Genomic DNA, 17,894 nt, shown 5'->3' with positions numbered 1-17,894 from the left:
ACCATTTAACTGGCCAGGAATGGCACCTGGCCGGTTAAACGGCACTTAACCGGCTATTCGGTAATATTCATTGGGGATAGCTGGTTATACCCTGCTAAGTATTCTTAGTTAGCGCCAAGGAGACAACCAGCTATATCGTGAGATATAGCCGGCTATCCGCAAATATTAAATCCATATCTGGCTATTGTAACAGTGCATATTGGGCACTTAAATAGCTGGTATATCTTTAGCCGGTTTAAAGCTAACTGGCTATCTTTGAATATTGACTTAGCCAGTTAAGTTTAAACCGGCTAAAAATAAACTGGATATTCAACGCCCCTGACCCGCCCATGCTTCTTCTATAGCCACACCTCCTTTAGGGTTGTGGGTCACAGGATTTGGGCATGGATCTTTATAGAATCGCACGCAGCCAGATCCACCACGCAAATCCAAATAACAGCCAATTAACGTCAATAACTGATAGTTAACGGCTCATTGACTACTTTATTTGTGCATGGATCTCAGGATCGCACACAGTTTTTTGAGTATCCAAACTTACATTTATAGAATCTGGAGGATAGTGCATAAATGCAAAAGGTGTTTACATGGGCACAGCATGGGTGGGACATGGGTGGGGTTCCCGCTTAAGCATGCGACTTACAGAATACTGTATGTTAAACGTGTCCCTGCAGTATTCAGACAGCCGCACTTGCACCAGCTCTACGACTGACGTAATTGCAGACACATAAACGGTAGGCATGCTGATACTGGGTTATACTGGTATTCTATAAGGCAACATAGGTGCCCAGTTTCCATTATAGAATGGGGTCCTACCAGATGCCCTCAGGAAGCCTCCATGATGCCCACTTTCTTCACCAACTATAAACTCACTCACTTGCCCTTCAGATTCCCTTATTTTAGGTGGTTTTTATTTGTTGGGCTCACAATCAAATACACTTCTCCAGTGGCGTTCCTGGGGGGGCAGTGTGTGCGGTCCGTCCCGGGTGTACACCGCTGGGGGGTGCCACGCGCCTGTCTGCGCTGCTCGTTCCGTGCTCCCTCTTTCCCAGAACAGGTTACTCCCTGTTCCGGGGCAGAGGGAGCATGGAACGAGCGAAGCTGACAGGCGCGCGGCACCCCCCCCCCCAGCAGGTAAAAATGCACCCGGGGGGTGTCGTTTCACGGGGGGGGGGGGGGGGGGGTTGCGCATCGGCGATCCGCCCCAGGTGCCAGCCGCCCTAGGCACGCCACTGCACTCCTCAATGCCTCATATACTAAGGGGCCCTTTAATTAAAGGGTTGGCATGTGGCAAATGGCTTGCCGCACGCCAATCCGGAACTACTTCTAGGCTACCACAGGAGTCCGGCAGTAGTCCCCGCCCCTAGTGCTCGCCATTTCCAGTGCTACAAAAATATTTTCTATTTTTGTAGCGCTGGTGCTTACCACCGGGTTAGCGCGGGAGCCATTACCGCCACCTCAATGGGTGGCGGTAAGTGCTCCCCCCACCACTGAAATGGCCACTTGGCAAGTGGTTTACTTACCGCACGGCCTTTTCTTTTCAGGAAAGATAGACAGCCTTTTACCAACTGTGGTAAAAGGAGGCCTCAGCGCACATCAAAAACACGAGCTGATGCTAGCGCAGGCCCCCTCTTACCGCAGCTTAGTAAAAGGACCCCTAAATGAGTTATTGTGCACATTTCTGTGTCTTTTATGACTACTCCCTCCTCCTTCGCTGTGGAACCGAATGTTCCTTGTCATTGAAAGCTCGCTCCACTAGTTTACTAGTCTGTACTCAAACTCCAAATTTTAAAACAGTTTCCCGCTAATGCTATATTTTTGTGCTTCTTGTACTCAATGCCTATCTTCATTAACTATGCAACATTCTCATTTGGAGTTCTGGAGACCGCACCTACGGAAAGATATAAACAGGATGGAGTCGGTCCAGAGGGCGGCTACAAAATTAGTAAGCGGTCTTGAATGCAAAAATTATAGGGACAGGCTTATGGACCTCAACATGTGTACGTTGGGAGAGAGGAGACATGATAGAAACGTTTAAATATCTCAAGGGCATTTATGTACAGGAAGAGAGCCTTTTTCAAATGAAGGAGAGCTCTGGAATGAGGGGGCATATGACAAAGTTAAGAGGGACTAGGCTTAGGAGTAAACTAAGGAAGTATTATTTTACAGAAAGGGTGGTGGAGGCGTGGTATGGCCTCCCGGTGGAGGTGGTGGAGTCGAGGACTGTTCCAGAATTTTAAAAGGCATGGGATAAGCATGTAGGATCGCTTAGGAACAGGTAGAATTGGGGGTTACAGAGGATGGGCAGACTGGATGGGTCATATGGCCTTTATCTGCCGTCATGTTTCTATGTTTCTATTCTATCCTTTACAATACGCTGAGAATGGATGTCAGAAAATTTTGGAAAAAAATAATATTATAAATGCATGCGTTTAGTGACCCTGTGGGTTTCTATTTTCAAATAGATTCTCTAAATCTAAGGAGCTGCTCTAATTCTGCCAATGTATGCTGGCACTGCACATAAAGTATGGTACTTACAGTTGGTATATATAGGTTGCCTGAATGGTTTTCCTTTGGAGAACACAAATGCCACAGTTACTAAATTGGCAGTAACTAGTAGCCACAGTGTGGTATTTTCAAAGCTTTCATAGTTTCCGGTTCCATGGTGAACAGTTCCATTGGTCGTCATATTTGAATTGAAGGAAACATTCGTAGAGGAAAGAGTCCCCAAAAAACTTTCATTTACTGATATACAAGCTCTGCAAAAGAATAGCACATAGGAGATCTTTATAGAAGTATGATGATGGTGATAATGAGGTTAAACACTGACTTTTGCAAACATCTTTACATATATAGGCACTCAATTATGGAATGCTCTACCCAAACAAGTAAAATCTACCCAGAACTACCTAAATTTCCGAAAATTATTAAGTAGAGGAGTGTGGTAGCCGTGTTAGTCCACTCTTAAGGTTATCAATAGAAATCAAACAAAATAAAACATGGAAAAGAAAATAAGATGACACCTTTTTTATTAGACATAACTTAATACATTTCTTGATTAGCTTTCGAAGGTTGCCCGAAGGATGCTATATTGGAGAAACAGGCCAGATGCTTAAGACAAGATTCAATTTACATAGACATCACATGAACAATACAGCCAGTAGGGCCCCCACCCCGGTGGGACAGCACTTCACAGAACCAGGACACTGTACCAGTGATTTCACAGTGAGAATCCTGAAAGGTAACTTTAAAACCATACAAGAACGTAAGACCTTTGAAGTCAGAATGATTGAATATTTTAACACCCAACAGAAAGGACTTAACAAGGATCTGGGGTTCCTAGCCCATTATAAACCATAAAGCTGTATGTCTCTGTTGATCACCCCACCCCTCACCTATCCACACCCATCCTGTTAGAATATCAATGATATGCTTTGATGTCCCCATGCATACCTCCTACCCACCCCCATCCTCCCACCCTGTCAGACTGTCATAGTAATGCTCGAAAATTATTGAAATCAGTATTGTTTAAGAAGGCTTATTCCCCAGGTCTAACCTAACTTGAATTAACTATTACTATAAATTCAGATCCAGGGACAATAATTACCTGTCATTATCACTTGCCTTTTGATGTTTAATTGTTATTTTATATCTTATTCTTCAATTTGTATAATTGTTTTTCTTGTACTGTAGTTTGCACTACAGACTTTGTAAGCCACTTTGAGCCTGCGATCAGTGGGAAAATGTGGGATATAAATGTAATCTATATAAATAATTCTCCCCTCCAACGTTCTGAAGTTCACTGTGTGGCAGGGAAACACTGAAGCCCTGTACTGTTGGTAGGCTAGGCTGTCAGCACCACTCACTCACTCACACTCATAGACCCGCCCTCAGCCACGCCCCATCCAGACATAATTCACAACCCCAACGTTCTAATGAAGCCTCCACAAGTCCCAACGTTCTAAATTTATGGTGGTGTAGATCGAAATTTGCCCCGCCCTCGCATCAAACGTGATGACGTCGAGGGCGGAGCAATGGCACTCAACAAATCGCATCGCTCCGCCCTCGACGTCATCACGTTTGATGCGAGGGCGTGGCAGACATCGATCTACACCACTAAGAGCCAGCCCCCCTCTGTCCTACATCAGCTCACGCCCCCCCAAAGTCAACGCCCGTCACCCCTACAACCCTCCCCAAGTTACCAGCACTAACACCCTCCACCGCCCCCCACATGTTGCCACCGCTCCCCCCCCTGAGGTCGCAACACCCACTGCTCCACCCTCCCCACAGTTGTCCCAGCCATTGCTCCACCCTCCCCCCCAAACAGGTCGCCACCGCTAAACCCCCCCCCTCTGTCCTACATCAGCTCGGCGCTGGTACCCGCCCCTCCATCTGATACAAAAAAAAACCCTGCAAAAATGCTTTTAAAAAGGAAGTGGCACACCGCAGGCAGCCATCAGCCATCAGCTGTGCATCCACTCCTCCTCTCACCTCTGACGTCGCTGCGCAGTACGCTCCTCCGGGGTTCTTCTCCAGGGGCAGTGACCTCAAAGGTGAGAAGAGGAGCGGATGCACAGCTGACAGCCGATGGCTGGCTGCGGTGCCCCGCTTCCTTTTTAAAAGCATTTGCGAAGACGGGCTGGTGGCGGGAAGGGGGTCTCCAGAGGGTCGCGACGTGGGGGGGTCAGGAACTCCGAGGGGGGGCGGAAATCGGAGGGAGGAAGGCAGGGAGGTGGGGTCTGGAACTCGGAGCGGGAGGGAGGGGTCTGGAACTCCGAGGGGGGTCTGGAACTGGGGGAGGGGGGACCTTGCTAGCGCCCGTTTCATTTCTGCCTGAAACGGGCCTTTTCTACTAGTAATAAATAAATAAAATAAAAATAAAATAAAAAAAAAATCAGAAGTTCTGGGGGCAGGAAAAGTGAAGGGGGTTGCTGCCTGCTGTTCGTAAAAACAGATGGAATGGCATAAAGCAAAAATTCCGTGCCCTGTGTGCTTGATCCCCCCCCCCCCCCCCCCCAAAAAAAAAATAAAAAAAAAATAAATGGCTAGTTTGATGCCTGAAATACCTTTTGTTCCTGAGAGAGAATAAGCCATGAAGTTCTCAAATGGGAGGCAGGACCGTAAAAACACACTTTAAGGGGTGTGAGAATTAAAAGAACCCAACTGCATATGCTCACTGCCTGCACAAACTATGTTTGCTCCTCTGAGGCTGTAGGGGGTTGTGACTGGCGACGGGCATTCCTTCTTGTGACGTCACTAATCCAAGATGGGGATGAGTAGTGTAAAACAGGAAGTGGCACTAAGGGTGCTGCCATCTTGAATTTGTACATCTCATAGGTCGCTGCCATCTTGAAAAAGGGTGTAGCATGGGTGGTTATGACATCATTACCTGTGACATCACCAAAAGGGATAGAGTTTACACAGCAGTTATGACAGCACATCTGGTGATATCATCAAAAGGGCCAGGGTGAGGCCATGAGGGTGTGGCTTGGGTTAGGAGTGGGTAGGGTCAAGACAGATCCTTGATTCTGACTGGCTGACCACCTGGAAGTAGGCATGGCACCTGTCAAAATCAATCATGCAAATTAGGTGTGGCAAAAAAAATGGGATGGACCTTACTACTGATAAGATAAACAACTGAGCAGCCTTTGCTGTAATGGGACAATTTGCAAAGCTATTTACCCGGCTAAAATAGTATTTGACACGCATAAATTGATGTTCTAAAACTTACACTCCTTCTATATGGCTAAATGCACACTCACTATGGAACAGGGAGAATACATTTTTCTGCATTTAAAGGAGGCTGTTAGGGTTGCAAAGAAATCTGGTTTTCCAGGTAGCCAAGCAGTACATACTAACTTATTTCTCCAATGAAATGGATGCCCAGTTCTGGCTTTGAGATTACATTACTCACCTTTCCCAAATCCAGGCTCAAGAAAATCAAGCTGAAATTCTAAAATCAGGCTGATCGACAGCCTCAAGAGGTAGACCTATACGTACCTTCCCACTTTAACACCGTGAATAAATGTGAGATGATTTTTTTTTACCTGTGAATATCAGTGGAACTGTACCAGCTTTGCCTCTGAACCACCAAGAAGCCATAAGTCTGCATGGCTAGACTGAAGCAGATATGAAGGACCACCGAGAGCAGCAGAGGAGGAGATGACAGCTGTGAAGGAGGTCGATATGGAGCCAGCTTAGGGAAGGCATCGTTCAAACTCACTGACAAAAAAAAACCAGTTTTATCAATCAGATTTCATTTATATAGTTTATTGTAGGATGGAGTATTAACTTATAACTGTGCCGCCAACCCCCCTCCCCCCGCCATTGCAGACCCTGCCGACCCCGCCGCCACCAGGACGTCAGAAACAGAAGGAAGCCTTTTGCGAGAAGAAGAGGACCTGGGCTGGCGGGGGTTGGGGTCCCCTGCCAGCAAAGGCAGGCGATGGCGGGTTGGCAGTGGGAGGGGGGTCAAGAGGGTCATCTGCGGGGGGGTCCAGGGCCAAATCTACAGTGGCCCAGGCCCCCCCTAGCCCCACGTAGCTAGGCCACTCTGCAAACACTGTACCAGCCTGATGCACAACCCAGAATAAAAAAGCACATTGATGTCATTGAATGTGAAGACTATATGCTTTTGAAACATTACAATTGAGCAATACATTTCTTAAATTATTTTCTAATATATAAAATTCATTTCATTGGAATATCAGTTCCCTACTAACACTATAAGCCTGACCAGTACGTGCACTTGAAAACAATCACTGCAGGTTCCCTTCTCATCCAATCCAGCTTCCGCACACTACAAGTTTGATTAAAACGCTACATCGTCAACAAACCCAACAGAGCTTGGAAATTCTTTATAATCACCCAAACCAGAAGATATATAATAATTTAAATAATGAAAGACCACATTTTACCTCTAAGCAAAATAGCCTCCGCGCACATGGTCCTCAGCTAATGAAAAATTAAACTAAAAATGCTTTTACAGTGGCTGACTTTGCGCCACATTTGCAGTGACAGCTGATGTCATAACTCCACAGAGAGGCCAATTCTTATGGAGCTTATCTGAAATTTACAGACTACAATTCCTGCTAAACTTTTATATCAAAAGCATTTATTTGGAGCTCTCTGTTTACCATATGAGGTACTATCATAACTACATTACTGGCAATCACATTCCCACCAAAAAAAAAAAAGCAAAGAATAACCCCCCCCCCCCCTCCTGCCACACACTACCTTACAATCCCTTGTAGTCTAGTGGTGTAATCAGGACAGGAGTTATCCCCAGTCACTCTTGCCCATGTCACCTCTACTCTCAAAATGGCTGCTGTGACCTCTCGCGGCAATCTCATGAGATAGCAACTAGAGGTCGTGACAGCCATTTTGAAAGCAGAGTCAGCATGGGCAGGAGCAATTGGGATCACTCCTGCCCTGACTATACCCCTAGACCACCAGGGATTGTAAGATAGGTTCAAGTAGGCACCTACAGGTGGAAAGTGGGGAAAGGCAACTCCTGTTCGGACATGAGGGGGAGGGAGGGAGAAAGCACAAATGAAAACACGCGGTCAGTTTCGGCCAAAAATGAAACCATGGCCATAGCCTTTTGGATGAAAACAAAACCAGGGAGAACAAGGATTTTGGACCAGTTTCAGCACTGTAACTGAAACAGGAATTTGGTCGGCAGACGGCCCCTACACAGAGAATCTTAGGGAGAGCAAGACATAGTAGATGGCTTGGATGGGTAAACTGGGTAAGCCATATGGCTTTTACCTGTTGCCATATTCTATATATCTCCCTGTTAATCTGACATCACTACTCCTTGCTCCCTCCCCCACTTCAAGAAAAAGCGTTTCAGCAAAAACAAAATAATCTACTGTATTATGGATATCGTACTAATCCACTTGGATATGTAGAAAAAAGGGTCAACAAAAATATCCGAGTTTGAGATCTTTTTACTGGACCCACTCCGTAAATCTATGACTAACTTTCAAGAGCTATTGCTCCCTTCATCAAGTCAGTGCAGAAAGTTCAATGGAATGGATTCCTCACAGATACAACTGGTGTCCAGCAGATGTCCTACTTTCAGCTCAGGATGAAGATAAAATAACTCTCTAAAGCAAGTCACAGATGTATTGAGTTAATCCAATAAAATTAATCACTCACGGCTTGTTTGTTGACTCTTTTTTTCACACATTACAATAGAGGAAATCTGATCTGGCATTATTGTATTCACAGACACCTTGCCCTAAAGACTGAGCTCCAGCAGAGGCAATATGGTGCAAAACATTTTTCTAAAGGATTTTATTTATTTGTTTCATTTGTATCCCACATTTTCCCACCTATTTGCAGGCTCAATGTGGCTTACATAGTACAGTAGAAGCGATCGCCAATACCGGTATGAACAAATACAAAGTGAGGTTATGGCAGAGTAATGATCAGTACGATGGATACATTGGGGGTCATAAGGAGGAAGAGTTGGGTTAAGTCCAGTACGAACTTTTATATTGTTGTGTTGCGGGGTTTAAGGCATTTAGGTTGGATCGTTAGGGTATGCCTTTTCGAACAGGTTAGTCTTTAGGAGTTTCCGAAAGTTTAGGTGGTCGTATGTTGTTTTCACGGCGATTGGTAGCGCGTTCCATAGTTGTGTGCTCATATAAGAGAAGCTGGATGCATAGGTTGATTTGTATTTGAGTCCTTTGCAGCTTGGGTAGTGGAGATTTAGGTATGTTCATGTTGATGTTGTTGTGTTTCTGGTTGGTAGGTCTATGGGGTCTGTCATGTATCCCGGGGCATTACTAAAACAATCATATTTTAGAAAGAAACTTACTTGTTATAAATACTAGAAGAGTGATACCCAGATCGTGGACAAGAAACTGGTAGTTCCCAAAGATGTTGTGTTGCTAAAATAAGAAGGCAAATATATTTATCTAGTTGTTTTATGTTCTTATTTTCCCCCACAAGACCTGAAATAGGCTCATTGCAGATTACATACAACAAAAAGCTTGATGACTCTACATTCCTAGCTAAACATTCCACATTAACTCAGCATCCGTTCACTGACTATAGGCACCTGGTAGAAGCCCTTTATATAAAAGAAGGTAGATATTTATTTATTTATTTATTACATGGGTACCCCACGCTTTCCCACATATAGCAGGCTCAATGCGGCTTACATAGTAAAAAAGGTTATCAATAGAAATCAAACAAAATAAAACATGGAAAAGAAAATAAGATGATACCTTTTTTATTGGACATAATACAATTCTTGATTAGCTTTCGAAGGTTGCCCTTCTTCGTCAGATCTGACGAAGAAGGGCAACCTTCGAAAGCTAATCAAGAAATGTATTGTTATGTCCAATAAAAAAGGTATCATCTTATTTTCTTTTCCATGTTTTATTTTGTTTGATTTCTATTGATAACCTTAAGAGTGGACTAACATGGCTACCACACTCCTCTACATAGTAAAAAAGTAAATAGAATTACAAAGTCTTAAAGGAGATTATATGAATTATTGTAAATATAATAATAATGGTAAAGGATAAGTAAATTGAGCATTTGAGCGTAGAGGGGAAAGAAAATGGGGAGGGAAGGCGTAGGAAGGATGGGAAGGAAAAGATAGGGGGTGAGCGTGGGGAGAATGGGAGATATGGTGATGAGGAGAATGGGAGATGGTCTAATGTATAACAATCATCAGGACAGGGATCATATGGGTGGGATTTAGTTAAGTTGGATCATTGGGGTAGGCTATCTCATCTTCTCCTCCAACTGTTCACCTTCTAGTTTCCTTGCCTCTGATCATCCCTCCTCTGATCACCATCTTATAACTTTCACACTTAAATCTCCTCCCTCCCAGTCCCGTCCTATCCTATCTAATTTATCTAGGAATCTTCACGATATTGACCCTTCATCTCTATCCTCGCATGTTTCAAACCTCCTCTCTACTGTGGCACCATCCACGTCTGTCAACGAGGCTGTTTCTTCTTACAACAATACTCTATCCTCTGCCTTAGACACTCTTGCACCTTTGATGACCCGCCCTGTAAGGCGTACAAAACTCCAACCTTGGCTGACTTCTAATATCCGCTACCTACGTTCCTGTACCCGCTCCGCCGAACGCCTCTGGCGGAAATCTCGGGCCCTTGCTGATTTCTTACACTTTAAGTTCATGCTGACCACCTTCCAATCTGCTCTTTTACGTGCCAAACAGGATTATTATATCCAACTGACCAACTCTCTTGGCTCTGATCCTCGACTTCTCTTCACCACATTGAACTCTCTCCTCAAGGTGCCCCCTCCCCCAACTCCCCCTTCATTATCTCCTCAGACCCTTGCTGAATTCTTTCACAACAAGGTTCAAAAGATAAACCTTGCTTTCTCTACCTCACCAGCTCTCCCTCCACTAGTCCGTTCCCCTCTCTCTCCTTCCCCTCATTCCCTTTCCTCCTTTCCTGAAGTTACTATTGAGGAAACTACACTTCTCCTTTCTTCCTCAAAATGTACCACCTGTTCCTCTGATCCCATTCCCACCCACCTTCTTAATGCCATCTCTCCTACTCTTATTCCTTTTATCTGTCACATTCTCAACCTCTCACTTTCCACTGCGACTGTCCCTGCTGCCTTTAAACATGCTGTGGTCACACCTCTCCTTAAGAAGCCTTCACTTGACCCTACTTGTCCCTCTAATTACCGACCCATCTCCCTCCTTCCTTTTCTCTCCAAATTACTTGAGCGTGCTGTTCACCGCCGCTGCCTTGATTTTCTCTCCTCACATGCTATTCTTGACCCATTACAATCTGGTTTTCGCCCTCTCCACTCAACCGAAACTGCGCTTACTAAAGTCTCCAATGACCTATTACTGGCTAAATCCAGAGGTCAATATTCCATCCTCATTCTTCTTGATCTTTCCGCTGCTTTTGACACTGTTGATCACAGCATACTTCTCGATACCCTGTCCTCACTTGGATTCCAGGGCTCTGTCCTTTCCTGGTTCTCTTCCTACCTCTCCCTCCGCACCTTTAGTGTTCACTCTGGTGGATCCTCTTCTACTTCTATCCCTCTGCCTGTCGGCGTACCTCAGGGTTCTGTTCTTGGTCCCCTCCTCTTTTCTATCTACACTTCTTCCCTTGGTTCATTAATCTCATCCCATGGCTTTTCCTACCATCTCTATGCTGATGACTCCCAAATCTACCTTTCTACCCCTGATATCTCACCTTGCATCCAAACCAAAGTTTCAGCGTGCTTGTCTGACATTGCTGCCTGGATGTCTCAACGCCACCTGAAATTAAATATGACCAAAACCGAGCTTCTCATTTTCCCCCCCAAACCCACCTCCCCGCTCCCCCCGTTTTCTATTTCTGTTGATGGCTCTCTCATTCTCCCTGTCTCCTCAGCTCGAAACCTTGGGGTCATCTTTGACTCTTCTCTCTCCTTCTCTGCTCATATCCAGCAGACCGCCAAGACCTGTCGTTTCTTTCTTTACAACATCCGTAAAATCCGCCCCTTTCTTTCCGAGCACTCTACCAAAACCCTCATCCACACCCTTGTCACCTCTCGTTTAGACTACTGCAATCTGCTTCTTGATGGCCTCCCACTTAGTCACCTCTCCCCTCTCCAGTCAGTTCAAAACTCTGCTGCCCTTCTCATCTTCCGCCAGGGTCGCTTTACTCATACTACCCCTCTCCTCAAGACCCTTCACTGGCTCCCTATCCGTTTTCGCATCCTGTTCAAACTTCTTCTACTAACCTATAAATGTATTCACTCTGCTGCTCCCCAGTATCTCTCCACACTCGTCCTTCCCTACACCCCTTCCCGTGCACTCCGCTCCATGGATAAATCCTTCTTATCTGTTCCCTTCTCCACTACTGCCAACTCCAGACTTCGCGCCTTCTGTCTCGCTGCACCCTACGCCTGGAATAAACTTCCTGAGCCCCTACGTCTTGCCCCATCCTTGGCCACCTTTAAATCTAGACTGAAAGCCCACCTCTTTAACATTGCCTTTGACTCATAACCACTTGTAACCACTCGCCTCCACCTACCCTCCTCTCTTCATTCCCGTTCACATTAATTGATTTGATTTGCTTATTTTTTATTTTTTGTCTATTAGATTGTAAGCTCTTTGAGCAGGGACTGTCTTTCTTCTATGTTTGTGCAGCGCTGCGTATGCCTTGTAGCGCTATAGAAATGCTAAATAGTAGTAGTAGTAGTAGATACCTACTTTCTTTTATAGAATATTACCCCTTAACAGAGTAGATGTATGCATATGTGCTTGGGTGTGAGCCCCAGAGCTGGTGTAAGTGTGTTGTACCTAAGTTCCTGTGATATGTGCTTAACTTACTGTATTGTGTAAGTTCAAGATCTGCATGACTGTTCATAAAATCATTTACGGAGACGCCCCGACCTACATGCTAGATCTTGTGGACCTACCTCCCAGAAATGCTAAAAGATCTGCCCGCACATTTCTTAATCTACACTTTCCCAACTGTAAAGGATTAAAATACAGACTAACACATGCATCCAGCTTTTCCTACATGAGCACGCAGCTGTGGAATGCACTACCAACTAACTTGAAAATAATTAACGAAATAACTCACTTTCGCAAATCTCTGAAAACCTCTCTCTTCAACAAGGCCTACTACGAGAATCCATAGCTTAAGTATAACACTTCACCACTCTCCCCTTTTCTGAACGTCTTCCTTCTACACTGTCTGCCTAGCTCTTTTTTGTTATCCTCGATCTCTTTGTAACACCAATTGTATCTCTACCCTGGAATGGCGATGCCATAACAGATCTTTGTAAGCCACATTGAGCCTGCAAATATGTGGGAAAATGTGGGATACAAGTGCAATAAATAAAAATACATAAATACATAACTGTGTGCCTTGGCCATACTCCAGCCAAACATCATCCCTGTGTATGCATACCTGCAAACTGTGCACTACGGGGTCCTTTCACAAAGCCACGCTAGCGTTTTTAGCACGTGCTAAAAACAAGTGTGTGCTAAATGGTAGAGACGTCCACTATGGGCGTCTCTAGCGTTTAGCGGACGCTAATGATTAGCATGCACTAAAAATGCTAGCACGCCTTTGTAAAGGACCCTCTATGTAAGATATATATGTAGGGGTAGATAGTCAAAGTGATTTAAATGGCCAGAAGAGGGTCCTGTCTGTTTAAATCACTTGTCTGGGGCTATTCAGGGTTATTCAGCAGCATTTAATCAGATAGTGTCACTGAATGTCTCCTCTATTTGCCCATGCCAAAACTGGAGTGTTCTTGGGCAGCCCGGGGGTGGGGTGGAAGCTAAGCTACATAGCAGCGATTTTCAGTCCGTTAACCTGCTGAGCAACTACATAAAGTTAGGACAAAAAAAAAGGCAATTCTAACTTAATGTTGAGAGTTAACCAAGCATCAGTCTGAATATCAGCTGGTGCCTGGTTAACTTCCGAGTCCCGGCCTGACATGTCACCATCCCCCTCCCTCCCACCCCCTGGGAACATCCTGAAGCCCCTCTCTGATCCTCCCTTCCTCACAACCCCTCTAGAAGCATATCTCCCCCTCCGCAGAAGCAAGATCCCCCCTCACTTCTGTCCAGATCATAGCAACCATTTTCCAGAGCCAGCTGCTAGTGGCAGGAGCAAGTTGCTCCTGCCCCCATCACCCTCACTGGACCATCAGGAACTTTTAGGAGGCCCAGGGTAGGAAGGGACTGTTGTGAGTTGGGTGAGGGAAGTGGGTATGGACCTGGGTAGAGGGCTGGACGGGGGCGTGGGAGGGAGGGAGAGGGATCTTGCCTCATCGGGGGAGGATGGGAGGGGAATCGGAAGGCAAGCTACGTGCTTCTGAGGAGGGGGTGGGAGGGAGGGAAGGAGGATCGGCTTCAGGATTTTCCTGGGGGGATGGGAGGGAGAGGGGATCAGAATCGTGGCGCAGAGGGTACTTGCTGGTAAATTTTTAACAACAGGCTCTTTCTCCGGACGTAGCCAGCTCTGCAGTTGGAAGGGCCAGGGGTGGCCGGGGTGGGGAGAGGGGGGGAGGGAGCAACACTTGCCTCTCTCTCCTCCCTCCCTTCATGCGGGCACGCTAGGCATACCTTTGCTGGCAGCCAATAAATGGACTGCCACCACTCCCAACGTCTTGCTCTGAGCAGCATGCTGGAACTTCTCACACATGTTGGAGAAGTGCCAGGAAACAAGGAGCGGGGAGCAGCAGCAGTCTATTTACTTGGCTGGCAGGGCTCAGCATCCCCACCAGCAAAGTAAAAGAGAATTCAGCAGGGGGCCCAAGCCCACATTTTGGGAGCCAGTTGTCAAAGTAGCCATGGAGGGCCCTACTTTAACAACCGGCTCCCAAAATTCTCAAAAAATTAACAACCGGCTCTTGCGAGCCTGTGAGAGCCTGCTCCAGCACACCACTGGTCCCAGCCAATATTCAGCCAGGACCCGCATAAAGCTCCAGCAGCCGGCATATTAGAATTTAGCCCTGGATGTCACGCGATACCATTTCCTTGAATTGAATGCCAATGATATCTGGAGGTGAATGTGTTACTTCAGCAATGCAGATGCATAGAACGGGTTTAGTTTAGCATTTATGAATAACGTTGGCATTATAATTTAGAATAAGAAATATTTTATATTTTACTTCTGACATAAGCACTTTACACGACCCTATTGTTCCATAAGAAGGTCTTTTACTAAGACGCACTCACGTTTTTGGCAAGCGTTAAAAAAAATGGGCACGTGCTAAACGTTAGAGACGCCAATGCATTCCTATGAGCGTCTCTTAACGTTTAGCGTGCCAAAAACGTGAGCACACCTTAGTAAAAGACTATGTAAATTTGTTGCTAGCTAGCTCTAAAGATACAATACTAGAAAGCCCCTGACCACTTCCGCTATAACTGATAAGAGATTATCTTTAATCTTAGAAACATGGTCAAATGAAGACAGATAAAAACCATGTGGCCTAACGGTTCGCCCATCCATGCCGTCTACTTACCCAATAAAGTAGTAATACACCAATATATTCCAGCATTCCATAAAGGGCCATGAACTTAAAGACACAGAATGATGTGACGAGAGCGGTCCGTCCTTCCCTGTCCAGGAAACAGATAACTCGGTATCAAATGAATCTATTCTAATCACCTCCATGCTTGGAATAAACTCCCTGAGCCCATACGCCAGGCCCCCTCCCTGCCCATCTTCAAATCCTTGCTCAAAGCCCACCTCTTCAATGTCGCCTTCGGCACCTAACCACCATACCTCTACTCAGGAAATCTAGACTGCCCCAACTTGACAGTTCGTCCTTTAGATTGTAAGCTCCTTCGAGCAGGGACTGTCCTTCTTTGTTAAACTGAACAGCGCTGCGTAACCCTAGTAGCGCTCTAGAAATGTTAAGTAGTAGTAGTAGTAGTAATTACACTTTGAAAGTAAAAGAATTTGACCCAGTAAGATTGTATTTCTTCATAAACCTACGCGCTTACTTGATGAGGTGGGCGACACACTCGATGTTGTCAGTTTTGGAGGTGAAAGGTGAAGCCACGGATGCCTCCTGTTCCGACAAGGAAATCCCAGCATGGGCCATTTTCAGTGCCTGAAAAAGTTGTTTTTACTCTATACGTTGGTACGTCTTACACAACCATTGCAATTGTTAATCACATTTGTACAAATGTTATGCACAATTACTGTGTATATTGGAAATAATAGTGGGAGAAATTTTCAAAAACCCATATAGGGGCTCAGCCTATGCCAAAAGGAAATCGTGAACAGAAGTTCTTAGCCGTGCACCAATAATTCTCACATATGGCGGGTATAACAATTGACCTGAGAAGTGATTCCTTTCACACTAGGATAACACCTAGTGATTCACTGTAATCCTCATTGGTTTTACCCAACACTGTAATTATTCGAGAAACTTTTTGTATATATATTTTTTTACTTCTTCATATATTAAAAAAAAGAATTACTTAGGGGTCCTTTTATTAAGGTGTGCTGAAAAATGGCCTGTGGTAGTGTAGACGCCTGAATTAGGCGCATGCCAGAAAATAAAAAAACATTTTCGGGTGTGCATAGCGGACGCACACCAAAAATGAAATTTCTGCATGGGCCACAAGGTAGCCGTGCGGTAACTCCATTTTGGCATCTGTTGGGTACGCATAGACGCTTACACGGCTTAGTAAAAGGGCCCCTTAGCTTTCTCAAGCTAAGGTGTAAGTCCGTCACAGTGGCGTAGCCATGTGGGGCCACGGGGGCCTGGGCCCCCCGTAGATTTGGCCCTGGACCCCCTGCCGACGACCCTCTCGACCCCCCCTCCCAGCACAAACCCTCCCCCGCCGCTGCCGCCATTGCCTACCTTTATTGGCGGGGGACCCCAATCCCCACCAGCCGAGGTCCTCTTCTTCCAGCGCAAGGCTTCGTTCTGTTTCTGAGAGTCTGACGTCCTGCACAGAACGAAGGAAGAAGAGGACCTCGGCTGGCGGGGGTTGGGTTCCCCAGCCAGCAAAGGAAGGCGACGGCGGCGGCGGGGGAGGGTTGGTGGTGGAAGGGGGGTTGAGAGGGTCGGCGGTGGGGGGGGGGTCAAAGTTGGTGGTGGTGGCGGCGGTGAGTCGGCAATGGCGGGGGGATGTCGGCAATGGTGAGGGGGGGCTGGCCGTGCCGGGGGGGGGGCTAAAATGTGCCCCCTCACATTGGACTCTGGACCCCCCTCCCGCCGAAGTCTGGCTAAGCCCCTGGTCCGTCACCATTTAACAGGACTGCTGATTTCTACTATGAGCTAAAAACATTACCGCAGCTTAGTAAAAGACCCCCTTAAAGAGCTAAATAACTTCAAAAATGTGCATTTTAGATCCACTGTCCACTTCTACGCAAACTACATCTTTCAGAAATGTGAATCTGAAATGACCTTCTTTTTTTTTTTTCAATAACGGGGGGTGGGGGGTGGGGGTGAGTCTCTGTAATAAACTTTTGTGTGTAATATGAAATAGATAATTTCTGCTATGTGAAATCATCTTAATTATGAATTTCATGAAAACCAGCACAAGAAATCATTCTTGAGGGCTATTTTTTCACAAAAGTGATAACTCGCCCTCAAGGAGGGGTGATTTTCTATTTTTCTGCCAGCCCCGTAACATGGTCTGCTTCTCATGTACATACACAGCAAACTTGTGGAGAAAAGAGGCCTCTCTAACCATTCGGGAAATCCTAAAGGTCATATATATCAGCCCCCAAAGGAGAAAAAAATCTGTGTCGTCTACTCACCCCACAGTCGTTAGCGCCATCTCCACACATAGCCACGTAGTAACTAAAACCACAATCACAACGGAAGAATATTACATATTACAGTGAAGATATGTCATTCACTAAAAGCCGTGAGCAAATAATACTCAGTACTGATGGCAACAGGGATAATTCCTGATTATTTTCTTGTTGGAATGGCCATATACAAAGTTCACTGTCAGATTATGAAAAATATTGACAGTGGTGTTTGATGGACTGAAGAGTGACAAGTTGCTGGGCCTGATTCACTAAAACTTTACTCCATTTCTGTGTCTATGGTGGAAAACAGGCATGAACCTTGGGGGTACCAGAGTACAAGGTGTATGTGTGGGAGGGGGGGGATAAAACTTTGCCTCATCCTACTGCCACTATTTCCCCCCTCCCGCGACTCCCATATACTTCAGCTGGTAAAGGTCCCCAACTCTGCCAGAAGTGCTCCTCCTACCTGAGACATCTGCCATCTTCGTGCTGGGCCTTACCCCCCCCCCCCCCCCCCCCACACACACACACACACATGCTCAGTTGTGTGAAAAATTGGGGGGAAGCCTAGTACAGCGGCAGCAGTGCTCACGAATTGAGGAGCACTTCCACTGGTGAGACACAGGGACCCCTGCCAGCCAAGGGCCTCAAACA

The 17,894-nt window shown here is 45.9% G+C and overlaps 1 protein-coding gene across 1 annotated transcript in view; it reads right to left on the bottom strand.

Annotated features, from left to right (window-relative positions):
* Positions 1 to 17,894, bottom strand: part of LOC115478403 (probable cation-transporting ATPase 13A4) — a 74,144-nt gene that overhangs the window by 7,368 nt on the left and 48,882 nt on the right. Inside the window, exons 21-26 of the mRNA XM_030215704.1 lie at positions 17,244 to 17,286; positions 15,470 to 15,579; positions 14,986 to 15,082; positions 8,825 to 8,897; positions 6,045 to 6,219; positions 2,536 to 2,756 (exon numbers count right to left, since the gene is read on the bottom strand). Of these exons, the coding sequence (XP_030071564.1) occupies positions 2,536 to 2,756; positions 6,045 to 6,219; positions 8,825 to 8,897; positions 14,986 to 15,082; positions 15,470 to 15,579; positions 17,244 to 17,286 (719 nt within the window). The remainder of the gene's footprint in view (positions 1 to 2,535; positions 2,757 to 6,044; positions 6,220 to 8,824; positions 8,898 to 14,985; positions 15,083 to 15,469; positions 15,580 to 17,243; positions 17,287 to 17,894) is intronic.

This window comes from Microcaecilia unicolor, chromosome 10 (genome assembly GCF_901765095.1).
Source record: "Microcaecilia unicolor chromosome 10, aMicUni1.1, whole genome shotgun sequence".
NCBI classification, from domain to species: Eukaryota; Metazoa; Chordata; class Amphibia; order Gymnophiona; family Siphonopidae; genus Microcaecilia; species Microcaecilia unicolor.
This window is presented reverse-complemented; position numbering and strand designations above follow the sequence as displayed.